The sequence below is a fragment of the Falco cherrug genome, chromosome 13 (genome assembly GCF_023634085.1).
Source record: "Falco cherrug isolate bFalChe1 chromosome 13, bFalChe1.pri, whole genome shotgun sequence".
Taxonomy (NCBI): domain Eukaryota; kingdom Metazoa; phylum Chordata; class Aves; order Falconiformes; family Falconidae; genus Falco; species Falco cherrug.
In genome coordinates this window covers 14523050-14549120 of record NC_073709.1, presented here as the reverse complement: position 1 = coordinate 14549120, position 26071 = coordinate 14523050, and the positions used below count along the sequence as shown (strand labels likewise).

Below are 26071 nucleotides of genomic sequence, written 5' to 3'. Positions count from 1 at the left end.
AGGGAAAAGAAGTAATCATATAGCACTGGTGCCAGAAGTCAGCAGGAAGCAAGCTCCCCCCTCTTTCTCTTTATCTCTCTTTCTCTTTGTGTGTTTCTCTTTCATCCTTCAGGACACAAACCTGCAAGTGCGCTCGTTTAACTCAAGCTGCCTCGACTTGCAACGTGAGTCTGTGAATTTGCAGGAACATTTACAGGTCTGGGGATCTTGTACAAACAAGTGCTTTCTCCTCTCTGAGCAAGGCTCACAGTGACTGCAAAAAGGCAAAAGGAAAGATGTCTAAGCTACAGCGCTTCAGCAGAAAGAAAATACACATGCAACACCCTAAACATCAAAGCAATCCCCTTGCCCCCTCCCACAGCCCCCATGCTGCCCACTGGAGCGTCGCAGGCTGATGGATTTTCCAGCAGCACCCCGGCAGCCCCAGGACAGCACCCCCTTGCATTAGCGTAAAGAGAAAGAAAACAGGCTCTCTGCACAGTATTCACAAATGCTGCATTGGATCCATTGGCACAGGCCAGAGGGAGGAAGAAGGGAAAAGCACGGATGGGAAGGTGAGAGGTCCCAGCCAGCTATTGACAAATCGATGAAAGGAGTTCTCTGAAGTGGGCTATTCGAGTAGAAAGAGGCCAGCAGCTAAATGAGTTAGATGCACAGGGTCTCTCCTCCCCTGGAAAGCAGCTGGGCTCCAGCATCACATGCTTACCCCTGCAGCCAGCACTGCCCTCCTTTCTGTAAGCCCCATCCCAACCTTGCCATCTAGGAATCTCCTATGGAAGGGCCATGGATTTACAATGCAGGATTCTGTGAACCACTGTGAGAGCAGAGCGAAAGAGACAGCAAGAGAAACAGGGAGAGAGAAGCCACCAAAATCCAGCAGAAAGAGAAGGGGGAAAAAAGTGCACACCCTCCCCAGTTCCCCAGCACCCCCTCTCCAGCTTCCCGCCATCCCACCTCTCCTCTCCGCCTGTGACTCCACCAGACACACACGCACACGCGCGCACGCACGCACACACACACATGCACGGCAGATGCCAGCCTGCCTGTCACCAGTCATCGTAGCAAGTGAGGGCACGAGACAAGTGGGGGAAAGCAGATGACAGAATTGCAACCGGAAGGCGTGGAAAAGAGGTGCAGGGCGCTCGCCCACCCACCCACATTCTTGTGCCTTGGGAAAAAATGGTTGCCACTGATGATTAGAGAGCCAAGCAAGCTAAAGCCACCTTCCTTGAGATACCCTTAGTGCTAGAGCGGTGCCACCACCAGTGCTGCCCCTGCAGGGTCTGCAGCCCACCAGTGACTGGGAGGGGAGGGTGAGATTTGAGTGAGCAGCAAGCAGGCGGATTGGTTTGGGGAGAGGGAGGGAAGAGAGTCTACAAGCAGAGGACACAAACGTACAAGCTGGGTGGTTTGTACCGGCCTTTCTTGCGCTTTCTCTTTTGACCCTTCCCCTTTCCTCGCTTTGATTTTCTGGAAGAAAAACAAAAAAAAACAGAGAAGGAGAGAGAGAGAGAAGGAAAGAAAGGGAGAGAGAGAGAAAACGGAAGAAAACGCAAGGAAGAAGAGGGGGAAAAAATACAGCCATGTGCCTTGCTGGGAGGGGGGAAGCACATGAGGCAGGACTGGACGGCAAGTCCCAGGGCCGAAGCACAGATCTCCACCTCACACACACATTCACCGGCCCTCCTGCGCTGCTGCCAGCTCCGCAACCAGCCTGCCCACAGCCAAGCCAGCGCCGCAGACCCAGCAGAGACCACCTCCAGCAGGGCTGCTGCCAGCAGAGGTGGATCTGCTGGAGCCTCAGAGGGGCACCTGCCCCCTCACAAGAGGAGCAAGTGGGAAAGGGACAGGGGATGAGGAGGAAGGAACAGAAAGCTTTGTGAAAGCATCACGCAACCACAGTGAGCGCAGACAACCGTTCTAGGCAACAAGCACGGGCGCACAGTGACTAACAAGAGGCGACCTGAGCAGAGGGGCTCTCCCCAGGGAAAAGGAAACCGCTCTGACCTGATGCCCTGCCCAGCACCACCAGGCCTAGGAGGGAACAGCCAAGCTCCAACAGCTCTGCTGCAGGGTAGCGGTAATCCTGCCTTGAGATGGGAGCAAAGGGGGCCTGGCCTCAGACCCCACAGACAAGGGGAATGACCTGGTCTACACAGCAGTGCTGCGTGCAAGCGGGCCACCTAGCCCGAAGGCTCTGCTCACCCACTCCCACCTCCTGCCTGTGGTTCAGAGGACTCCAGGAGACCGTGGTGGATGTCTGCTAACATCCCCTCTGGCAGTCTCCATCCTGAGTGCCGAAGGCAAAAGAGGGACACCTGACCTAGTGATGGCACCCAGGAGATAACCAGAAAGCAGCTTTCAGATCTTCCCTCTTTTCCCTCCCTCCCCTCACCTTCACCATGGATCTGCCAGGCAGACAAGCGGACGGAGCCAAGGCACTGACTCCATTCTGAAAAATTCACCAGTTTCTCCTGACTCTTTGGGCAGAAGCTGAGACAGACAGGGGCTAGGATGTGCAGGCCTGGACACCAACAGTGGATCCCTACAGGCCAGTGAGAGCACAGGGAGGGAGGGAGGGAGGCTGGAGCCTGTGCTGCTCCTGGAGCCACGTTCGCACAGGACCAAAGGAGAGACATGCAAGGAGAAGGCCCTAGGCAAAGCACCAGGGCTCGTCGGGCAAGTGTGCCCCGGCACTGTGGCAGCTCAGCAAAGGCTCCCTCATTCCCTGGCGCAGCCCACCTCGGGAGGGAGCTGTTGGGGATATGTGGGGGGCGGAAGGGAAAGCACCACAGCTGTTTCTTGGGCCCTGTTCAAGCCGTCTCACTGGAACGAGTGTCAGAGCATCAGCTCGCTCCCAGCCTCTGCCCTACATGTCAGGAGTCACGGGGATGCGGTGAGGGGAGGAAAATCGACCTGAAGGGAGGAGAGGGGCACCAATATAACAGGACTTTCAATCCAGCACAAATCAAAGCACACCAAGCTCTCCCATCCCTTCCCTTCCTTCCCCAGGCAGTGCAGAACCAGCAAAGAGCAGGCAAGGTGCTGTTAGAAAAGGAAAGGGAATGCAACACAGTCTGGGCTGGCTGCTTCACCCACACCCCATCCTCACCAGAGCTCACACAGACCCAGCTCTCACACACCTTCAAACCACAGAGCCACGCTGACCGACCGTCCCCAACACAGCCCTGCACAGAGAGGAGTGTTTGCTGCACACAGCCCGGTGCAGCTAGGAGCAGATTTCCAGGGGGAGGAGGAGAGGCTGGAAGGCAGCTAGAAATATACAGCCACTGGGAGAGGGGTGAAGGAAGTTCTCTCACACTCCTTCTTGCTCCCTCTGTCTCCATTTCAGCCTCATCTCCCAGCATTGACCCCCTTCCTCTCATAACTCCACACCTCTAAAGGCAAAGTTGCTATCCCAGCCATGCACCATCCAGCTGACCCTCTTTCCCAGAGAGGTCACTCTTTTCAATCTTGTTCCACATTTTGTGATCGTCCCTGCAACTACTGCAGGACGAGAGCTTATTTCTCTTGTTTCCACAACCTTTTTACTTTGAGGAGGAAGGAAAAGGAAGGTTGTGCCTTAACCTCCTTCAGGTCACCACAGCAAATCCATCAGATTGATGAAAAAAAATCTCATGAAAGCCTCCACCAAGACCCAACTAGGACATCCACCTCCCTTTACACCCTCCCAGGCTCCCACCCAACAAAACCAGCACCACATCCTGCATGGCATCACTCCTGCCTCCACCAGGCCTCTACTGCCACCTCTCCCTGTTGCCAGCAGAGTTCCTACCCAAGCTGCTGTGAAAGAAGCCAGCAAGTACTCACTCAAGCAGCAAGAAAAAAATTAATAATAAAGAAAGGCAGCGATTTGCAGTAACCAGAAACACCCCAGGAAGAGGGAAGGGAAAATGGGGGCTGCACCTTGAATCCATTCTGGTAGGACACAGACGACGGCACTTCCCTGACTCAGGATAAAGCATTAGGAATGATTGCCGTGGCCATGGGTCATGCAAGCTCCAGGTCTGGGGTATGAAGGAAGGACCGTCAGATCTGGGTTTCTGTGCCCACCTGGAATGGATTCAGAGTGTCGCCCCATGCACTACCATATGCCATTTCCAAAAACACCTTCTCAAAGTGAGCATCTCCAACCAAAGAAAAGGGTAATGGGCAGTGGGGAGAGGAAATGCCAACCAACCACCAAAAGAGAAAGGAGGAAAGGCTTGTCACTTACTTTTCTTGTTTGTTTTTGACATCTTTCTTTGGTCTGGGGGGAAGAGAGAACAAAGACCTCATTAGAAGGGAGCTTACCACATATGCTTCCAGTATTATCCCCAGTTCCCACCAGGTCCAGGGAAGGACATGTACAGCTGGCATTGCAGGATGCCTATGGCACAGGTTAAGTGGTCCTTCTCAAAGTGTTTGCCCTCCTGTTGCACCTCGCTGGCAGCCAGTGCCAAAAGACTCATGGCTGCAAGCTTGCATTGTCCACTAGAGATGGAGGAGGCTTGCCAGCAAATGACTTCTTTTCCCAGGCTCAGCCATCCCACTGCAAACCAGCTGAGGAGACTGCAGAAGCCTCTGGACAACAGTCCCAACCCAATGGCAGAAAAAAGGAAAGGCTCAGAATAAGTTTATTGCAAAAGGAACCAATGCTGCCCCATTCTCACCTGCAGTCACATTTACTGTGCTGTAAGAAGCTCATGTGCGCTATGTGCTGACTCTGATGGGGTTTAATTCTCATGATCTGGAATGAAAGAAACAGAGAGGGTCACTGCCCATTCACTATTTATATTCACAGCTCCACATCAGCCCGCTGCGCAGCAAAGCATTTGCACCCCGGGTGCTCCTGGGAAAAGCATGGCAGAGAGAAAAGCTGGCTCTGAGACCCCGTTCTCCCAGTCAGAGAAGGTCTTTGATCACAAGAAAGCAGCAACACCAGACTCATGCCAAAGCTCTGTTTGCTCATGTGTGCAAGGTGCCAGCACTGGTGGACTGCCTTGGAGACAGGCACGGCAGAGGACGTAACACCATAGCAAGGTTCTTACTGAGCCATCCCTGGATGATGCTAGAGAGACAGTACCGGAGCATCCAGCCTGCTCTCACATAGAAGCATGCTTCAGTCTAATGCAAAGGCCCAAAGCAAAAGTTTCATATCCGACTCAGTTTCCCTAAGCCAGCGTTCCTTCCCAGCTGACACTTCACTTTCTCAGTGACTTGACACACAAAGTAAACCTGGTGATCTGTGCTTAAAACAGCCCTGCAGAGCCAGACATCATCCATCCCCCTGTCCCAAGCGCCTCCAGGGAAGTTGTACTGGAAGCTAAGCACGTATTGTCACATTCTCTCAACCCAGAACCTGGCTGGACCACTAGCTCTAGCATTTGCACCAGAGATCTGTTCAAGCGCCTCTGACCCTTTACAGGCATGCAGGCATACCAGCCAAAAACTGTAATTCAGCAAAGAATGGTAGGAAGAAAACCATCCCTATCTACACCATGCTAGCATGCTCTGGCCCAGGCTGGAACCTGCAAGTAGAAAAGCAGCATGGGGAACTACAGAAGGGTACAGACAGGTTCTCTGCCAGTGTTCAAACACAGCTCAAGTGACAAGTAAAGAGAGCTTGCTGGTTAATCACTTAGCCCTGAATGTCTCTCATACATATCAAAAAGTGATGGCAGTATTTACAGTAGCCATTCAAGGGGCTGAAGGACAAAAGGAGGTGAGGTTAAGGGTAATAGGCACCAGCACCACTAAGGTCACAAGCTGGGATCCAGACTGGCAGACAAGGGCAGCGGCAAAGGTCTCTAAAGCAGAGTTTGCATCTTCCCCATGTGCCCAGCCTTTGCTATCGTGGCCATCTCTGTCTCTTCCAAGGAAAGAATTCAGCAGCCTCCAAATAAAGGAGGGAAGATGCCCAGAGGCAGGAAATCTTTTCCACTTGACACTGAAGCAGTGTGTTTCTTAGAGCCCCTTTCCACCCCTGCTGTGCCAGTGTAGCTAATGACCCAAATCCCCTGCTCTGTTGGTAAAGGCTGACCTCACATGCCCTCCAGGAGAGAGTACTGACAAGCTTTCCCCTTTTGCGCTACTCAGCTGGCTTCAGAGCAACAGCTGTGTGGACCAAATGCAGAGTTACAGTGGAGCAAGGGCCCAATGAGTATTTTCTGTAAGGCCTCATAGACAACAGCTTCTTTGCATTCTCTAAGCATGAAGTGCTCCTTTGCATGCTCCTAGGTACTGTATTTGGGCATTAGCAAAGTCAAGAGCCAAAACCAGATTCTCCTCTTGGCCTTGAACAGCCATGGGCAACTCATCTTTTAACCCGGCATGATGTAATGCTGGGCAAAAGGGTCAGTAGAGAGCTGAGCCCTCCTGATCCAACAATTTCCATTTCCCTGGAGTAGGCTGCCCTTCATCTGAATTAGCTCAGAGATGGGACTTGGGGTGGCTGTGATAGCTGACTTGCTTCCTTCCACCCAAGCATGCCGGCTTGCAAGCTGGGCCCTCACCTCCATCGTGACGTTGTACACATCCACAGGGACACATTCTAGGCCCTCATCGCCGCAGCAACCGGCACATCTCATCAGAGGCACACAGGATGGTTTGAATATGTACTCCACCTCATCAGGGTACTCCTGGAAAATGTCCACCAGGGTCTCAATTGTCCTGCAGAAGCTGCGCTCGTAGACTTCCAGGAATTTGATAACTAAAAGGAGGAATGGAGGGAATAAGTTAATGCAAACTTAGCTCAGGAATTTCTAGTGCTTTGCCCCTTAAATCAAGCCAGACAGTTGCAACACATCTACCCTATGCTCTTCACTAGCAGTCTTGCAAGCTTAAGTCCTTCGTCTCTGCCCTACACACACACATACACACACACAAATCAAGTGGGGAAGAGAAAGAGACAGTCTCTTCCTACCACTGCTTCAGGGTATATAAACAAGGTAAACAAGAGAGCCTCACTATTTGCCACCCTGGCACCATGATGCATCCCACAGGTGCCTTCTCCCCAAACCCCTTCCCCGCTATACCCCATACTCTCAGATATGCTGTCACTAAGCATACTAGCTCAGCCAAAAAGCACCTGAAGCTGCCGCAGATGATCTGTGCTCTGGATCAAGGCCCGTCACCGGTTTGTCTTTTACTCCCTTTCAATAGAGCCAGTGGATGCCCCAGTGGGTTTTAGAAGGCAAGGGGATAAGCCAGAAGCATCCTTTCTACAGACCTCAGCACAGAGACACTTCCAAGAACAAGCAGTGGGTTCTGAACCAAGCATCCACATATCTTCACTCTTAGCGTCAGCTACCTCTTCTGCCCATGCGGAACATCCACCTCAACAGGCCACCTCAGAACCACAACAGCACCTGCTAGAAGTCACAGCCTCCACGTCTCCACACCGACCACTTTCCCAGACCAAGGAATCAAGCCACCCACTGAAAGTTTCAAAGCAAACCCAACGCACCCCCAGAATTAACTAGACCGTATACCTGGCTGCTAAACCGCAATGAGGCAGTGTGGGAGGGGGAACAGGGCGGATCTGCCATTATCCCCTGCCTTCCCTACAAATGGAGCAAACACTGCTTGCGACCTGCGCTGATTTCACAAGCCTTTCTCAACATTTCCCAGTCTCTTGCCAAAGCTTCATTTTGCTCTTGGTCAAGGGTTGGAGAGATTTAAAGAGTTGAGAGATAGGACAGATAAGTACACATGCACAAAAGCCCGCTGCTAGTACAGTTCTGCAAACAACGAGTACCTGGAGCCCTCCAGGCCTCCTAGCTCTACCAGCACACAGGCAAAGGAGGATGTCTCAAGTGGAGCAGAGGATAAGAGCACACACAAAGAGAGAGTACCTGCCCCATGCTGTTATGCACTATAATGATCCACCTGTAGAGTATGCAGAGTCCTACAGCGCCAAGGTTGATAACTGAGTGATAAGAGCAAACTGCTTGCATCATGGAAAAAAATGGTCTCCGGTAAGCGTTTCTAAAGTGCCCTGAACTTGTGACAAACTGGCATAAAGGTTACTTTGCCACAAAAATGCAAAAGCTGCAGGGCTTGGAGCTCACAGCCCGCAGTTAATTGTTGAAAGTTAATTCTAGGTCATGCAGAGCTGACAGTGCCACAGAGCTCAGAGCGGGTACAAGAGGGGAGGAGCTTCCGTCCAGGGAGTTTGAAGTGTCAGAGAGCGTGAGCAGCTATTAAAAGAGAAAGTGGCTTGTGAAAGGGAAATGTAGCCTGGCAGGCATGGACTGCTTGTTGGTATTCCTCATCTAGAAGACAGCATGTTTCTGTTCCTTGTCCTTTCCTTTCCTCTTCCTTCCTCCCCTAGCTGCAGTATGGCTCCTGGCTATTCTCCTATCTTGTCTGCAGCTACCTCCTTCTCCCCGTTCCCCTTTGGAGTGACCTTAGTCACTGCCTGTGTTCCAACAAGTTGAACAATTTAGTATGTGGGAAATTCTGCAGGCACAGTGACAGTTGCTGAACTGCACTGTTGATTATTCATGCTGTGCCAGCAGAAAGGATCTGGAAACTCTGGCAGTAAAGACACAGTTCTAGATAAAAATGCCTACAGACCTACGTCAAGCGGAGGGAGGGAAGGAAAGAGAGAGGGAAGGCGGCAGTTACCTGTGCAGATCAAATGCTGTAGTCTGGGGCATAAAGGAGGCAGAAATCAACACAGAGTAGAAAACTGAAGTGAAACCGATTCACATCTGCCACGCTTTCTAAATGTTTGCACTGTGCAAGCAGCTGGATTACACCAGAGAATCCGGACCACAGGCTGGCCACAGAACAGCATACTGAACTTCTTTTGCAGAGCCTTTACTTTCACAGCTGCACCCTGACGACTGACTATACTTGAGATCTGGGAGATTTGACAGGACCAAATCCTTCCCATAAAGAATATGGGAGTTTTTGGCTCTACTTTAACTTGTGATGATTTTCCAAAGTCTGAATCAGCCTCTGAAAAGGAAATGTGGAATCTTTCTCCAGCTGCCAGTCAAAAGATTCTGCCATGAAAGGTACTTTGCCTTGATTTTGCAGGACACCGGGCATACACACAGAGACTGCAATGCTCCATAGTTCATTTGCAGTTAGCACCCAAACCGGAGCACATGACTGAGGTACAGTCATCCTCACAGCAAAGCCCTGCCTCTGCTACCGTACCTACACTTACTCTTGTGTACTGGGAGTCATATTCCACACTTTGCCGGGCTGATTCAGTCTGTGCTTCCTTTCCATTGGTTGTGTCAGGGACAGAAGAAGGTCTGTCTTTCATGGGTAAGCATAGAAAGGTCACTGAAGGACTAACACCACTTGGCCTGCTCCCTTCCTGCAATCTGGGCTTCAACCCACGTTAAAAGTTAATCCTGCATTTAACCCACACCCCTACCCTGCAAAACATCTCCAGATTTGAGTCAGAGGTTCTTCTTTGTGAATGAAGGGGGGGAAGTAAGGTTAAAACTCAAGTCAGGGCCCACATTAACTCTTCAGGGTAGTTACAGCCACAGCAGGCAGGACTGAGTCCAAATTTGGAGCAGTTGAGTGGGAACATGCTAGACTAGAAAAGGAGCAAGTCTATGATCATTCTGCCTCCCTCCCCATCAATGGCTTAGCAGCAATACAGACACACTGTTCTTTTAAAAATAAAAAGTGCAGCCACAAGTGCTGGTGGTTTCCTTTATTTATACCAGAAAATCTTTTCTCGTGGAACAAACAAAGAGTGTTTGTCTGACTCCTCTACAACTTCCTGTGCCACGAAACATGTGGAAGGCTCTCTTGAGCACAAAAGGGTAGGGGCTGAAGCTAAAATTAGTCTCCAAGCAGAGTAAGTCCATCCCAAATAATAACCTGCCACAGCTCAACATCTCAGAGCAAGCATAAAATAGCCAAAGACACAAAATCACCTTTTACCTCAACCTCAACAGCTTCAGTGGAAGGAACTACAGGACTGTCCTTGTGGAACAGAGGCATATCATCATCTCCTCTTCACAGAGGAGAAACTGAGGTACTGAGAGAGAACCTCCAAGGTCATACAGCAGGACAGAAGTAGAGCCAGGAAGGTAATGCCAAGAGTCCTGATTTCTAGCTCACAGATGTATCTGCATCACAGAATCAGAAATAGCACCAAGGCAATAGCACCGAAGTCTCACCACTCATATTGCCAGACCAACCTCTCCTGCGATCCTATCAGTCTTCTTGTAACCAGGAATTAAATTCTTTTTGATTCCTGCCCTCCCCAGAGAAAGCAGTCACACAACAAATGGCACAGACGAGGACTCTAGCTCTTTCCTACCAACAGCAGAGGACTGGTTACCAAAATAAGCCGCACTGCAGGCTCCATCTTGTTCCCACTGGAGTCACTGAACCTTCTTCTGTTGACTTCAGCAGGAGCAAGGCTCAAGTGCAACAGGCGGCAGCCCACCATCAAATCAGGTATTCTGCCCATGCAAAATGGACACCTATCCCAAACACAGCCTGCCACAAACCTCTGGCAGCACACATGCAGTCTGTGACACCAGTAAAGTTACATAAATTGAAATCGAGTGTGACAAAAAAAAAAAGCCCATCTGGGCCCACACTGTTAGAGCCCTCTGCTGACCTCCAGCTGGAATAACGCTGGAGGTCACAACCCACAGGGACCCTGCAAGACCTCCATCAGACCCTGCCATGGAGCCTGTGGTCTTGCTCTGCTGTGAAGGTATGGGGAAAAGGCGATCAGGATGGTCTTAAAGCAGCTGATGATAACCTCAGCTTGAAGACTCCCAAGTCCACAATCCTTTTATCCCACTTCTGAACCAAGGACTGAAGACAGAAAGCCAATCTCCTGCAACTCACAGGGCTCCACTGGACGAGCACTTGCAGCAAGCGTGTCTGACTAACTTGGGGGCTGACTGCTCTTCTGGTCTACGGGTACTTGCAAAAACTAACGAGGCAGAGGACACTGCCACAGTCTGGCCTCTGGGCAGCCAAAGAGACACAAAATCACAAGGGCTGCAGAGGCACCACCTCGTTTCCCCACTGAGGAATGGTCCCATTCGCACTGGATAAGTAAAACCTACTGGATCACGTTGCTGTCCCTTGAATCCGCTAAGCCTGCCAGCTCAAACCAGAGCAAAAGGGTGTATTTCTTGAGCCCAGCACTTAGCAATAACCTGACTGGGGGGGTTACCTGGGACTTTCGGGAGGCACAACTCCAGGAGATCACCCTGGGCTGCCCTTCCTCCCCCTCTCCCCCCTGAGACCCGCTGCCCAGCCGCCTGGGGATTGCTGGGGTGCTGCTTCGGCCTTTGTTCGTGGATCAGCCCTGGCCACCCAGCCGGGCACCGCCAGCGCTGCTGGGGAAGATGACAAATCCTTTCCTACAGCACTGTGGTGAATCCCTAGCAAACTGTTCGCCACTACCCAGCTCTTTGTGTGTGCGCGTGCGTGTGTGTGTATATATATATATATATATTAAAAAATGAGCGTGTGTATGTGCACAAGCGCACGCACGCAGTTTTCCTCAGAGTTGTGGGAAGCCAGCGGTGGGCTGGGCCGGCCCTGCTGCACGCCCCGGCCCTGCTGCACGCCCCGGCCCCACGGCCGCCCCACGGCCGCCCCGGGCACGCAGGGGGGGCGCAGGGGGCGGCGCACGGGGTTAATGGCGGCGGCACCTCCCGCCGGCAGCCCCCGGCTCCCGCCGCCGCCGCTCCCCGGGAGGTGGCGGTGTTGGCCGCCGGCGGCTCCCGGGGCCCGGGCCTCCTTCCCCCGTAGCCCCCGGCCGCCCCCGCCCGCCGGGAAGCCGCCCAGCGCTTACCTTCATTGGGTTTCCGCTCCCCATCCCCCAGGGCAGGAGCCGCCTTCGACAACTGCAAAGATAACAGAGAATCGGTCACCACACGGAGCCGTTACTCGGGCCCGGGGCGCGGGAGGACTCCCGGGCCCGCCGCCGGCGCCCCGCCGGGCAGGGGGCGGGGGGAGGCCGCGGCGGGCCGGGCGCCCCCGAGGCGGGGCCGTGCCCCCAGCAGCCCCGGCGGGCACAGAGGGACCTTTTGTCTTTGCCCGTCCCCGGGGAGCCGAGCGGGGCGCGGGCGGCCGGGCCGGGCCGGGGGCAGGGGCAGGTGGGAGGGAGGCGGCCGGGCCGGAGGGAGGCCCCGGCGGGAGAAACGCGTCCCTCGGGAGGGGCTTCCAGTGATCGCGGCCGAAAACCTGAGAGCAAATCTGGGCCCGGGGCAGAAAAACACCAGGGTGCCCTCCCGCCTGGCACCGCTCTCCTCCGCCCCCCGCGAGGTGAATCCGGCCCGGGAGGGCAGAGGGGGGAGAAGGGCGGCCAGGCGCCAAAGGGCATCGCTCCCCTCTCAATGTCACAGGCGTCTGTCGCCAAGTGGTGGTGGCCACCGAGGTGTTGGTATCTGGCCGGGTGTCAGAGCGATTAACTGTGACAGCACCGCTTTGGCGATGGTCACCGCCATCCCACCCACGTTCCCCCTCTCCCTGCACTGGAGACGAGAGGGGGAGACGCATCCTTGCCCCGCAGTCCCCTGCGTGGCCCAGCAGCGGGGCTCCCGTCCCTGCGCTCCCCACGCTTCCCCTGGGCAAAATCCAAGGCCCCGAGCTCTGTCCTCACTCCCGTTGCCTTTTGGGATGAGGGGCATTTCCACACCGCTGACGCAGGCAGGAGTGGCGACAGGTAACCCACCTCCAGACCGGGATGGAGACGCATTACACTGCTTTACTAAGGAAGTCTTTTTAATTCCAGGTGAAACAAAAACTCCACTCTTCCTGCTCTGCGTGAGGGTTTTAGCTCTGACGTAACTTTCCAGCCAAGTCAGGTTTCCCCCTGCTGTTCTGTTCTGAACCAAAACCAAAAAATGCCCAGCTTGATTCACTTCCCCGAGGTATGTTGCCACCTGTGTGACGCCATCCGCCCCAGAACATGCCGTCTTTCAGCAAAGGCCCCAAAAGAGCGTGGTGATACATATAAAACACCGCTTCATCAGCAATCTGCTGCATTTAGGCTTAGAAAAAGGCCCTCTGATCCTGCGGCCGGAGACAACTGAATCGAGCAGGCAAAGTCCACCCCAAGCTCACAACGGGAATCTGCTACTGACAGTCTTCTAGGTAGCCCCATGCATGGGGCAGCACCACCACTGAAGCAGCCCAAAGCATCAGCTTTTAAAAGGAGGCAGCAAGAGAGCCAGCGAAGCCCTAGAAGCCCCTCTCCCAGCCGCTCCTTTGTGTCTGTGCACAGTTCCCTTTGTCTGAGGTCCCTCTGACCGAACTCCTTGCTTCTCATTTCAACCAAAGTCTTTCTGTACCTGGGCATAACTCACCGGCCCAGACCTGAGCCACCCCATGGATCTGTTTCTTCCCTGGGGAGGAGAGGGCTGTGAGCCCAAGCTCAGTGCTGTGACAACAGTTTAAAAAGCTGGTTCCTAGAAACAGTTTCATTCCTGAAGTGTGAAGGTCACTGCAACAGCACAAACAAAATGGAGGCAAGCGGGGGTTGCAGTGGCCTTCCGAAGCCACTCGGCGCCTGACAACCTACGGGTCAAATGAAAACCGCATCAAGGGCAGAAAAGCCTCAGTCTGTGTCATAGCACAGGAAAAGGATCACGAGCCAAGTCAGTTTATCCAATTCACAACGCCCCCAAGACCTTTCACAGAGGGATTTTTGGTTCGCACGTAGCATGACCATGATGGCCATGGCAAAATTAGCTCAGAGACACCTTGAGGGTCATTCTACCCATTCTCCATGCAAGGTTGCCCAGCCAACTGCCAATCCCACCACCTCCTCACACGCAAGCACACACGGTGCACAGGTGACGGAAAGCAGAAGCCACATACTGTCACTGCTCCCCTGCACCTGGCCAGCACCTCTCTCTGCCCCTGATGTACTGGAGCAGGAGCCAGAACACTCTCCCGGCAATCACCTAGACCTGGGTTGCGATCCCACCCCAAGAACCAGAAATAAGATCCGTACACGAGGTCTGCACAGAGCTTCTAAGCACTCCCAGGGGAGCTCTCAGCAGAAACCTGAAAGGTTTCCCAGAACTATCAGTAACACCCTCTCTGCTCACTCTACCAAGAAACTTTTCTGCCCTTTCAGCAGTGCCTTTCACCTGTGACTTAGGTGCCCTCAAAGCCCATCCACTAGAACAGCAGGTGAGGCTGAGGCTTGTGCCTCACTTTAAACCAGTCCGCTACATATCAGACAGGGCAATGGGGAACCAAAAGCATTCCAAGGGACAAGCAGGCCCAGCGTGCCCTTCGGTGGGAGCCTGAAGGTCACACTCTCCTCTGCTGGCTTTTGGCATTACCCAACAGCTCTGTAACACAATTTCCTTCCAACAGATTTTCAGCGTTTCACAGAGGTGTGGAAGCAACCCTTGTGCTCAAGAGTGGGATAAATGACCCTGGGAACGGGGCTGACCAAGGGGAAGCTCCTTTCTGTGCCCTTTGCAGGTCACAGCAAATGCACATCCCGCAGTGGAGTAAAACCCTCCCTAACGAATAAACCCACTTCACACCATCCGTGTGTCTGCACCCTCCCTGTCCCCTTTCTCCCCCAGTCCTTGTCTGAAGCAAGTTATTCTCTGAAGGGAGAGAAAAGGTTAATCAAGTCATTCCCCTCTAACCATCACTCCCCTGACTACCACCACCAGAACTCTTTCTCTGCCTTCCCCTCCCCCTAATCTGTGCAGCCTCATTAAAAGAGCTTTGTAACTGTTTAGGACTGGAACAAACAATCCATCCACTTTGAGAGGGACTCTGGGACCAGAGTTAAGACACTTTTCGTCTTAGGCACTAGAAATTCTCAGCGGTTTCTACTTAAGCAGGGGGGACACGGGACTCACTGCACTCCTTCTCCATTGTACATGCAGACAGAGGTCAGCAATACTGCAAGCTGCCAGCACAGCCGAGGCACCTCTGACACGGAGCAGGATGGACAGGAGAGCGGATTTGGGGTTGCTCACGAATCAGCAAACCCCTCTGAGATGTCAGCATGGGCTTCCCTCTCCCCTTCTCCCAGAGGAACACTCCTCGCAGCCTGTCCTGGGAGCAAGGCCTGGAGCAGCTCTGGGGAAGGTGACCCGCTGTGTCCTGGCTGCCTGTGGGCTGGGGAAACAGGTTCTGGTGGCTCCCCGTCGTGGCCTGGCGCAGAGGCACACCAAAGGCAGGGAGCCTGGTGGGTGTGCGATCATTAGCAGTCTAGTCACAGGCTTGCTCTCCCTCCCTCGGTGTCTGATCGATGCCTGTTCCCTATGGCAATACAGCTGGTGTATCCAGGTCCCTCCACAGTTCAGGGCAGGAAGCGAAGAGTTCCGAGACCCTCATCAGGGGTAACCTGCCACCCGGCTGCCGCCAAGACCCGCAGACAAAGGAAGATGAGGAACGACAGACCGTCCCCCATTCTTTAGGAAAAGAGGGACTGGAAGGGGACAACAACACAACCTCCCTGACCCCATGGGGAGCAAGGACTGCGCACCGCAGCTCAGCATAGGCAAACAGCTGGGAGGGCGGCACTGCAAACCACCTTTTCCTCCCTCTCCTGCACAGAAAGGCTATCGCCACCAATGGAGGCAGACACCTGTGGCATCAGAACAGCCCATCCCCAACCATGACATAATTTCCCACTGTCCCAGCCTTGCTGCAGGAGCTACTGTAACAATTTCCTCAGTAAGGAGCTATCCCCCTGCCACCTTCACCAGAGGAGCACCATGATTCCTGTGTCCCTCTTCTTTCTCCTTCAGGAAAGCTCCCTGACACACGCTGGGACCACGCTCTCCCAGCTCAGCCTCTGCCTGAGCTTTTATTTAATGCTCTCCAATGCGCCTGGCTAGCCAGATAGGTTTTATTCAGCACAACAGCCAGATTAACAGTACAGATAAATATTATCATCAAAGCACAAAACCCTAGTCCCAGCGTGAAGAGTCATGCCTTCTGCCATGCCCAGAGTCATCGTCAAGCTGCCTACGTGAGATCTGCTGGTATTTCTAACGTTCCCATCACCGTGGTGCCTGGGTGATCAACGGACAAATAAGGACAGAACCAAAGGGCAGACCTCACCATCGATCCGCCTGAGCACTTATATGGCCCGCATCACCCGGCTATCTGAACATCTCACAGTCTCTCACGTACCTATCCCCACAACATTTCCCCCCACCACGACCGACACCCCCTAATTCTTCCCTAGTATTTTCCCCATGATTATCCTCTTTCCTTTCCCATCGGCATCATCCTCCTGCCTGGGAGAAAAGGCAGCATGAGGCTTTTACACGACTCCTGAGGGCCGACAGACCTGGACTCTACCTGATCAGCCGTTTCCTTCTCTGGGGAAGAGGAAGGGGAGGGGAGAAGGAGCAAGGGGAGGGTTAAAGGGTATTATCACTAGACACCCATACAGAGTTGTCTAACCTATAGCCGGGGAACAGACACTACTGTACGAGTTCACTGAGGAGCCAGGGGGCAAAGAACCCCCGTTTTAGGTGATGGTGGAAAAACTCTTGGGAGGGCGGAAAGGATTGTTCCCCGAGCTGAGGCTGGCAGGCAAGAGCTGCGCTGTGCCACACGCCAGGGAGAGGTGCACCTCCGCTCCCATCGAGTACAGCCCAACGTGCGGCTGTCACTGGAGAAAGTAGAGATATAACAGGGTAGAAACAAAGCGCGTAGTGCCTGCATGACTTCAGTTACAGCTGAAATGGCTCCTAATTGGGGAGTTACCTTCCAGCATCGGTGCTGAACAAACAATGTGAATAACTGATTAGTTTGCAAGCAACGTTTATTTTCACGATTGCAGATCATCTGGCCCACATTCTCTCCAAGGAGAAATGGCAGGAGAGAACTAACCTGTTATAGCCTTTAAAACGTAATCCATGCCCGCCTAGCACACAGCCACTTTCACGTGGGCACTCTGTCTAAACCCCTTAATATCTCTTGGCAACACAGCCCTCTTGACTCTTTAGAAAACAGACAGATTTATAGGACAGGTTTGTACAGAAAGCTGCCTTTCTTTTTCCTTAAAAAAAGAGAGAAAGAGAGAAAGAAAGAAAAGAAAGAAAAGGAGGGAGAGTGGGTTTCTAATCCCTCAGGAATGACAATGAGGCAAAAGTAAAAGTGACTGAGGAGGAAGAGAAGAGAAAAATGCGCGGGTTTGTAATCTCGGTGCAGGAGACACGTATTTTGATTAATTTTTTTTTCAGTCTGGAAGAAATTCAGAATCCATTTTGTCCTCTTTGATCTCTATTTGTTTTTCCGGCTAGGTATTTTGAACTCCACTCGGCGGCACGAACCCGAGCTGGGACCCAAGGCAAATACCGCCGAAACACCCTTTTGCAATGTCAGGAGACCCGAGGACGGGAAGGCGAGGCTGATGCAAGAAGCCAGCGCGCTGCCTCCCTGCCCCGCGCCGCGCAGCGCCCCGGCCCCGCCGGCACCCCCGGCCCCGCCGCCCCGGGAGCTCCGCGCCGGGGGCGCGCAATGCGCGCTCCCTCCGCACGGGCTGCCGGCTGCCCCGGGGGCCCGCGAAGCGCCGGGCAGCGCTCGCCCCCCCGCCGCAGCGCTGCACGCACGCACACACACACACGTGTGCGCTGCAGGCACCCACCCGCACCCGGTGCCAGCGGCGCGGCGGCACCACACCGAGCAGGTGAGAAGGAAAGGGGGGGGGGGGGGGTGTCGAGAAAAAAAAAAACCACAAGGGGGGAAAAGTCTTTTCCGCGCCCACCCCCCCACCCCCCCCGAGGCCACAAAAGCCCCCGTCCCGCCGCCGTCCCCGTCCCCGGCGCTTACCTCCGCGCTCTGCAGATAGAGCAGCGCCGCCAGCCCCCAGTGGATCCAAGTGAGCAGAAAGTTCATGGTTGCCAGCGCACGCCGCGGAGCGGGGCCCGCCGCGCTCCGCCTCGCCGCCGCCGCCCCGCCGCCCCGCCGCGCTCTCGCCCGCGCCTCCTCCGTGCCCGCCGCCGCCGCCTCCTGGGGTACCGCCGGCCGGGCGCTGCGAGGGGCTCCGGGGGAAGGAGGGTTCCTCTTCGGGGTCTCCGGTTTCACCCCTCCATAAGCCCGGCTCTCCGCCGGCCCCTGCTGCTGCTTTCGGTGGGCGCTCCGCCGGGCCGAGCGCAGGCTCCGCGGCCGCCCCGCCGCCGCCCGGCCCCCGCCGCCGGGCAGTCCGAGCTCCACAGCGGCGCCCGTCCGCGGCCGCTCTCCCCGCGCCGGGGCAGGCACGCACCCGCGCCGCGCTCGGTTTCGCGCACTCACGCCAAAGTTTGCGCGGAAAGTTTCAATGCATCTCTTTTCTGCTGCCCCTCTTCGCGGCGGCTGCCTCCGGCGGCTCCCCGAGCCGGGGTCGCCTCCCCGGGGGGAAGGGGCTGATCCTGCCGCCGCTCGGCCCGACCCCTCTCCGCAAGTCGGGGTGATGGTGGTGGAGGGGACGAACAGAGCGCGTTCCTCCTGCCCTCTCTGCCTGTCTCTCTCTGCCTGTCTCTGTCCACCGCTTTAATAAAAAAAAAAAAAAAATCAGAATAGTAATATAAAAGGAAAAAAAGAAAAAAAAAAAAAAATCCAAACTGGCTAGAGAGGGAGGGAACTGGGGCGGGGGGGAGGCTCTGCAGAAAAGGGAGGAAAAAAAAAATCCCAGCGGATCAAAGTGTAGGTGGGGAAAAATAAATTACGAGAGGATAAAGCAAGGCGGCAAGCCAACAGCAGGTCCCGGTGCCCGGGGAGGGCTGCTCCCGCGGCGCGCTGTCCCCCGCCGGCGCGGCGTGCGCTCCTCGCCCCGGCGCACCGGCAGCCGCGCTCCGCGCACTCCAGCGGCGGCTCCGCGCAGCGCCCGCTCCCCGCGCAGCGCCCGCCCCACCGCCCGCTCGCCGGCGCTCTGCAACTGCTCGGCGCGGCCGCGGGGAGACACGCTCCGGAGAAGTCCCACCCTCCGCGGCGTTTTCTCCTCCCTCCTCCCCTCCCATCCTTTCCGCGCTGGCGAAAAGGCCACGGAGGTAAAGGGGTGCGCGCCCCCTCCGCCGCTCCCCGCCACCCCACGCGGGACCGCGGCCCCACGCCGCCAGCACGTCTCGCCCCCCGCCCGCCCGGCCTTCCCCCCGCCGCCCCACGGGCCGCGCTGCCTCCACCCTTTCTGCCCCGCCGATGGATGCACGTTCGGGTCAAAATTCACCTTGCCCGTGGGAATTGCTCCAAAGTCCAACGGAGCCATTTGGGGGGAGGGGGCAGCAGGGGACAAATTGTGGTCACAGACATCATCCGTCCCCCCCGAGGCCCTTGCTTTTCAGATACAGTGATTTCTTAGCACCTACGTGCTAAAGGGGGGTGGGGGGTGGGGTGTCATCCTCAGTTGGGCTTCACCTCTCTTTATGCAGCACCAGCCCCCCGCCTGCACTGCCGGAGCCGTGCCCCATGTGCCATGGGTGTCGGGCTGAAGGGGTGCAGGTTTTGCCATCAAACCCCACCCTGCTTTCTGGGAAGGTATTTGAAGGGCAGAAAGGCAGCTTTGTCTCACTGGGGTTACCGCAGACATTCCCCAACTGAGCTCCTTCTTTGCTCCTGTCACACACAAAATTTCCTCATACGGGATATATAGTGACAATATGCCTGTGTCAACATATATAAATCTCTCTCCTGCCACCGTCATCCAAGGACCTCGGGTGGCGGACAGAGTGGAAGTCCAGACTGGCAGATTCCTGGGGCTCACCGTGGGCTGGAGGAAGGAGAAGGGGAAAAAGACACCGAAGAAAGAAAAGGCCATATTATCATTTGAAAGCAGGTATTCCAGTGCTGTGCCACGGACTCCTACTGACACAGGCGAAGCGTTGGCTCTATAGAGGCACCTGCTGGCTGAGGGAAACACACGAAATGACAAAAAAAAAAAATAAAAATCTTTGCTTTCGGTAGATCTTAGACCTCTTCTTCCCTTTGTTTATTTTTTAAAGGTTTTGTGTCACCCGTTAGTGCAGGATGCAGGGATGTCACCCGGGTCACACCGATCCCGAGGAAGGCTGGGAGATGAGTGACGGGTCTGTCTGAGCAAGGAGCGACTCCAGCTCCCATCCAGCGCCTCCTCTGCGTAAGGCAGCGGGGTCATGCCCCGCACCCCTGGTGCCCCCGGCCCTCCTTCTGGGCGAGGGGAGAAATCCAGCCTAGCTGAAAACTGAAAGAGAATATAATCCCTTTCCCCTCAGGGATCACGTTTCTACAGCGGAGTGGTGGGTGTTGTTCAAACATTGCAAAAGAATCCCTTTTTCTTTCCTTTCTCTATTTTATTTTATTTTTTAACTGATTGTTGCAGAGGGCTTCTGAGGAAAAATATCCATCCAAATAGCTGGAGTTTCCCGTATTCGGAATGCAATTGCCAAAAACGTCCTTTGAGAGATAGGGAGAGTTCAAGCCCCTCCCTGGGATAAAGAGGGAATATTTCACTAACTGAAGGTAAAGGCAAATGAAAGTTCCCGGAGGCAGGAACCGCTTCCGACTCTGTCACAGCTCACAGTGAGCAGCTCCCTCCTTGTGCCAGGCCTCAGCACTTCAGATCAGCAGCAAGCAGGTAACTCCGTCAGTACTTTTTTCTCTTCATTTGGTAGAAAGTCCTAGGTGCCTTTTCCCCTCTCACTAGGTGAGCGCTTTATGAATGAAGGCAGCTCTACTGCAAATAACTTGCAATTTTAACCCTCCCCTGTATGGACAATATCCCTTTGGCTGCTGCACCACCACAAGTCCCACACAGAAGTCTCACAAAAAAGATTAAACCCACGAGTGGCAAGGGGTAGCGTTATCCCCTTAAAGCTACAATGTACTGTAAATAATGTACAGAACCCAGCTTCTAAAATTACCACTACGGGATTGCTCATCTCGTCTTACGTTTCATGTGGATCCTGTGATCTTCCCACCTGCCAACATCCTGTTACCAGGAAAGCGGTGTATGTGAAGTTTGTGCAAATGGTCATGTACTTGCTTGAATTCTGGCACCAGCAAGGACATTCATGTGCCTCCCATGTTAACGTTACACCGTAATAAATACTGACATTGCTATAGAATCCACAGCGTTCGTGCTAGGCACCGCTCACCAAAAAAAGCAAATCAATGTGTTACCCAGCTACGCTTCTTTATTAGCCTTGTTATCTTTCCCATGTCAATGGCTCCAGAGACAGAAAGAAAGATGGCATCAACAGGCAGGATTTTAAATACGGAATACCTAAAAGCACAAGCTCCATGTTCAGGCACTTAAGGGAAGACGCGTGATTTGCAAAGAGGCTGGGTGATGACTTATTTGGAGCTGTGAGACGATGAGAACTTTTAAGAGCCTGACCATAATTTAGGACTTCATCTTGCAGATTGAATTCAGTGGAAGCTTTGGCATTGACTTCAAAGGGCACAAGCCCTATTTAGGGGCTCAAAATACAAAATTAGGAGCCTAAATTTAGGCATCCATTTTTTAATACCTTGACCCATGTTAGTAATACTCTTCGTCTAATCCCTTTATTTGACCTGAAAAGAGGAATGTCAGTAACTCTTTACCAACTTACCTAAAAGAACCTGTGGCTGACAAGGGGGAAATGCAAGAAACGCATTCCCTGCACTTTGTTTATTTTTTTCTCCCCTCTCTCAGATTTTACAGCCGGAGCAATGCTAGCGGAGGAGCTCAGGCCCACTTTGAAATTGGAACAGGAAATGTGAGAAATGTGGACGTTAAAAAACAAATGAAACAATATTTTCTTAGAATTCTATCTTGTGGGCAAGTCTGGGGGGAATCTGGATTTGGATAATCTAAATTAGGAGAGAAGTCAGGGAAACAAAGAGTAATTTTAAATATTTTAGTGCCAGAGCTATTTCTTAACACACAGCTCACTCTCTGATTTCAAATATAGTCCCTCAGCGCTGAGCCTGGAGGACAGCATGAGGAAAATCAACGTCTTGATCTGGCCTTCTAGCAGACATGGAAAAAAGGCCAGAATGGAGTGAGCTGTTGAGAGAAGCAGCCAGGTGAACGGATCCTAAATGTCCTGAGGTATTTCAGGTGCTTCCTTCCCTGTAAGAAATCACAGGGAGGCAGATGCAATAGCCAGGCTATGGCCGAGTTGTCTGCAGCCTGGTCACAAGACAGTGAATCAATTGACCACACGATCCTTATCGTTGTGATTATTTTTGTGTCGGTTGCACTAACAGGGAAGGGAGCAGCTGTAGGTATAACAAAAGGTTGCTCCTCTGAGATGCTTTGCCAACGCTCCCTCTGCTGTGGTATAAATAGAATACAAGCACCGGGCAAGGGCAGCGCTAGGCTTGTATTTGCAAGCATAAGAGATGCCCATGCACCACCCACTGGCTGTTTCACTTGCCTCTTGTCGCTCAGAAGTTTGTCCAAAGATCTTCAGCTCCTGGAAAGAGAGAAAAACGCTCACAAATGCACAGCACCATCACTCGCTGGTTCCTTCTGGGTTGATTTTGTACCCTGGGTGCTTCTCCCACAGTCAATAAAGACAGCAGGCTATGAGGAGCTGCTCCCCTTTCCTCACTCACCATCTCCCCTACCCAGTCTCTCGCTGGATCTTTGCATCATCCTTTTGCAGCAAGCAGCAGAGGCAGTGACAAGTGAATGGATGTCACAGGACAGGTCCTCAGCCATCAGCAGGATTGTTTTAATATCTACAGAGAGATCAAGAGACTCAAACAGCTTTTTTCATGCCGAAACTACATGTAATGTCAGCCTAAGGGTACATCAGACGTCTTGACCCTGACTTATACATCCCCGGCTAACAGAGCTGGTAGGAATACACACACACGGTTACTGTGATAGTACTTCACTATACACTTACATCATGGTCCCTGGAGAAGCATCTGATGGGGCAGTCTTACGTATTAAATAATTTTCTGGAGGGGAGAATTCATTTGGGCTCATTTATTATCATTTGTCCTGGAGCTCGTATTTTACACTCCAAACATAGGGAGTGGGTGTTATTCATGGCTTATGTGTCTAAGAAGCAAAGGCTGATTTCAGAAAAGCTGTTCTGTTGTTTGAGGTTGATCGCTTGATGTTTGTCCCAGGTGCTGGACACATGTTGCTTGCTGAAGGAGGTATGACTTGGTCTCAGATTTCAACATTTTGGTAACTACCAAACAAAAATAAAACTAAACTCAAGCATGCCTATCCCTCCCCTGCAAATCAAGTGGCCGTTAGCAATATTGACTTGAACAATAAATAAACCTATAGAACAATCACATCAGAATCACACCGATGACGCATCAAATGAGTATGGTAACAGAGGGACACAGCAGTTGGACAGTCAGCATGTGCAGTCCTCCACAAAGACAACCAAATGGGACTTCAGACCAGAGGAACCCACAAAGCATCTATTCTGTGTGTCATGGGCCACAAAGTCCCTCCCAACACCTCACACCACACTTCAGAGCTGTAGCAAAGGTCAAATACCACAAGCGTAATGCACCACAGAAAGAGAGAAGTGTGCAAGGCTCTCCCCAAGCCTCAGCAGTGGCAGGCTGTGATCCACGCCAGTGCCCCACACAACTGTCAGAAGCTGTCGGTGCTAACGAGGAAGGTAGCACACCCCAGCCAGTGGTGTCTATTTTATCAAGGGAAAACTCCCTCCTGCCCACAGATCTGGTAGTTGGATTAAATGCTGGGGACATGGGGACAGGATCACAGATATACCTTGTCACAAATCATGTATTTTCTCTGGCCACTCACTCACCAGTGCTCCCCTGGAAGGAAGAAACCACAGCAGAAACCCAGCCTCCTTCTCCCTCCAAGGCAGAAGAAAACCTTCCTGCCTCCCTTCAGGCAGTGCGGGATTATTGCCACACGGGCAGGGTGCCAACAAGCGCTGACCCAACCTCCTCTCAGATCTGCTTGGCGGGACTCAAAAGCCCCTCTACAATGGAAGGAGGAGATTTGGGAGTTGTAGCTTCCTTAGGGTTAAAAGCTGGTGAGCAGCTACCAGCCAGCCATTTGTGGTTCCCCATTCCAGGGTACCAGAGGGGTGTGAAATGTGTATGCACCAAAGCAACACCTGTGCCTCTTCCCCAGCAATTAGGGGCTGAGGCAGGGAACCTCCCCATCCCCAGATACCACTTCCCCACCGGTGATTCTAGACCTCCTTGCACCATTTCCTCCTCCCACCTCCTTTCCCACAAGTAACTCATGATCATCCCAGTCTCACCTCCACGAATGACCTGGGGCCTGACCCTTCACAAAAACCTGCCCACTCAACTGTGCAGGCTAGAAACCCCAACCAAAGGATGCTCCAATCAAATCTACAACTGGATGCCAGTTAAATGTTTTCATACTTATGCTAGGTTATTATCTGATGTCTAAACCACAAACCATACATAAAATTGTAAAGCTTCCATCTCAGAGGTGTATTAATGTCTGGCTCTACACTCTGAAAACATGCAATTTTTTTAAAATAGCAGACTTCAAGAAATTGTTTTGGATAAATGGAAATTTGATAACTCTTTTGAATCACAGTTCACACAAGATAGTGTTTCAGTTTCATCAGGACCTTAAGTAAAGCATATCGAATACAGGTCAGTGAGCAATTTCATGAGAGCACATTGCGTTGCTCAAAGCAGGGAAGTTTTCTTAAATTCCTTCTGTCTCTGGACTCAACAGATGCCAACACACCTTGGTGGCTGTCTGCCCAGAGCCACACCTTCACACCCAAAAAAAGGCTGGGCAATACTCCCAACTAATAAAAGATCAAAACAGGGGCAAATAGGCTGTTGGGAGGTTCCTAAATTCTCCAGCTCTTGGTCTCCCGGGGGAGTACTTTCCAGCTCTGGAACTGAAATGCAGCCTGTAGAGCATTTCTCAAGAACAGAATTCGAGAGCTGCCTTCCTCATCCTTGGCCAAGCTCATCAGCCTCGTCCTTGCTAATTGTAATTTCTCAAATTCCTTTTGCCTCTCAGCATTTTGAAAGCAATTTCTTAGGGCAAATCTTAGAAGGAAGTTTGGTCCAAACAGCTTCAGGTTGAGACCACTTCGCTAGTGTCAGTTCTGGGAAAACTATTTACACCAGTAGGACAAAACATAGCCAAGGCTTAATATGCTCGAGATGCCAGAAATGCCCCCTTTCTTACAAATAGGATATTCATAAATAAAACTACTTTTGAAGAAGATTGGCAAAATCTGAATTGGGTAATAGGTTTTCTGATGTCACCAATTCACAGAAAGGTCAGTATTAAAAGCCCAGATGATTTAAAACAAAAACCGCAGGGGCAGCTACTCATACAACTGCCATCCACCAACAAAATTAAAGTTCAAACATATGATCAGTTTCATCATTGCCAGCTTATTTTCTGCTCATCTAAAAAGAAATGTTATTTCTGGAACTGAGCTATAGGTCAAAGAGCTTAGCTTCTGACATCTATAGTTTGACAGAGAACTTGCTTTTCAGTATTTTCTGTATTCCCATATATGTTATTTTTCTCCTCAAGGGACAGTATTAAGTCTTCCAAAGGTTGGTGGATGGAGGAAGGGATGTGAGTTTGCAAATCAGCAGTGAATCTAAGATATTATCTCTATCCTGGTAGCAAAAAATATAGTGCAGGTTTACTCCATCCCCTTCCCGGACGTTTCACGAGAGTTACATTGTGGGTGGATTAGCATCTTGCCCACTCACATCTTATCCATCTGTATCATGTTGCAGGGCAGCACAGGACCATCAGGGCAGCGCTCCAGACCTGCATGGGGCAGTGCTCTCTTACCATTACATTGTGAGGCAGCAGCACTCCGAAAGAGCAAGCTGCTTTCCTGGTAAAGGAAAATACACAGTCCTTGCCCCCAGAAGACTTGCTATGAAGTACCTAGCAGCCTGGTTTCCCTGAAAGTGAGCCACAAAACAACTCTTATAGCAAGGCATTTATATCTGGATAGCCCATGTCCAGAGCCAGCCAATTTGCAGATACAAGAGAAGCAGGCTGAGTTGAGCAGCTTCCCTCACCCTTTAGAAATAACAGCATGCCTTTCTCCTTTCTCATTTACCCCCCCGAAGTTTCAAAAGCCCTAAAACACGCTCTCTACCCTGGACTAAATGCCTAAGCTGCTTTACCTTTTAATGCTTGTACCCC

At 52.6% G+C, this 26071-nt stretch overlaps 2 protein-coding genes across 11 annotated transcripts in view; one reads left to right on the top strand and one right to left on the bottom strand.

Moving 5' to 3' along the window:
• VEGFA (vascular endothelial growth factor A) overlaps nucleotides 1–18817 on the bottom strand; it is a 23620-nt gene extending 4803 nt beyond the window's left edge. The window contains exons 1-8 of one of the 8 annotated variants that reach the window (XM_055725616.1): nucleotides 17779–18474; nucleotides 11804–11855; nucleotides 6516–6712; nucleotides 4674–4750; nucleotides 4238–4270; nucleotides 3928–4074; nucleotides 1399–1470; nucleotides 122–253 (exon numbers count right to left, since the gene is read on the bottom strand). In XM_055725616.1, the coding sequence (XP_055581591.1) occupies nucleotides 122–253; nucleotides 1399–1470; nucleotides 3928–4074; nucleotides 4238–4270; nucleotides 4674–4750; nucleotides 6516–6712; nucleotides 11804–11855; nucleotides 17779–17844 (776 nt within the window). In that variant the 5' untranslated portion in view covers nucleotides 17845–18474. Of the gene's footprint in view, nucleotides 1–116; nucleotides 254–1398; nucleotides 4075–4237; nucleotides 4271–4673; nucleotides 4751–6515; nucleotides 6713–11803; nucleotides 11856–17778 lie in introns of those variants that run through there. The other 7 variants (XM_055725618.1, XM_055725617.1, XR_008734905.1 and 4 more) reach the window with 7 other exon arrangements.
• On the top strand, nucleotides 12251–26071 carry LOC129737252 (uncharacterized). Of its 3 annotated transcripts, none has more exons than XM_055725614.1 (2): nucleotides 12251–17635; nucleotides 19923–26071. In XM_055725614.1, the coding sequence occupies exon 2, from the start codon at nucleotides 23219–23221 to the stop codon at nucleotides 24137–24139; it is 921 nt and encodes a 306-aa protein (XP_055581589.1). In that variant the 5' UTR covers nucleotides 12251–17635; nucleotides 19923–23218; the 3' UTR covers nucleotides 24140–26071. The 3 variants fall into 3 exon arrangements, with proteins under 3 accessions (XP_055581589.1, XP_055581588.1, XP_055581590.1); XM_055725613.1 differs by having other exon boundaries at nucleotides 19630–26071; XM_055725615.1 differs by lacking the exon at nucleotides 12251–17635 and having other exon boundaries at nucleotides 18974–20533; nucleotides 21855–26071.

What these genes read in the sequence shown, in the direction of transcription:
- LOC129737252 (XM_055725614.1), top strand. Translation starts at nt 23,219, where the DNA reads ATGACGCATCAAATGAGTATGGTAACAGAGGGACACAGCAGTTGGACA.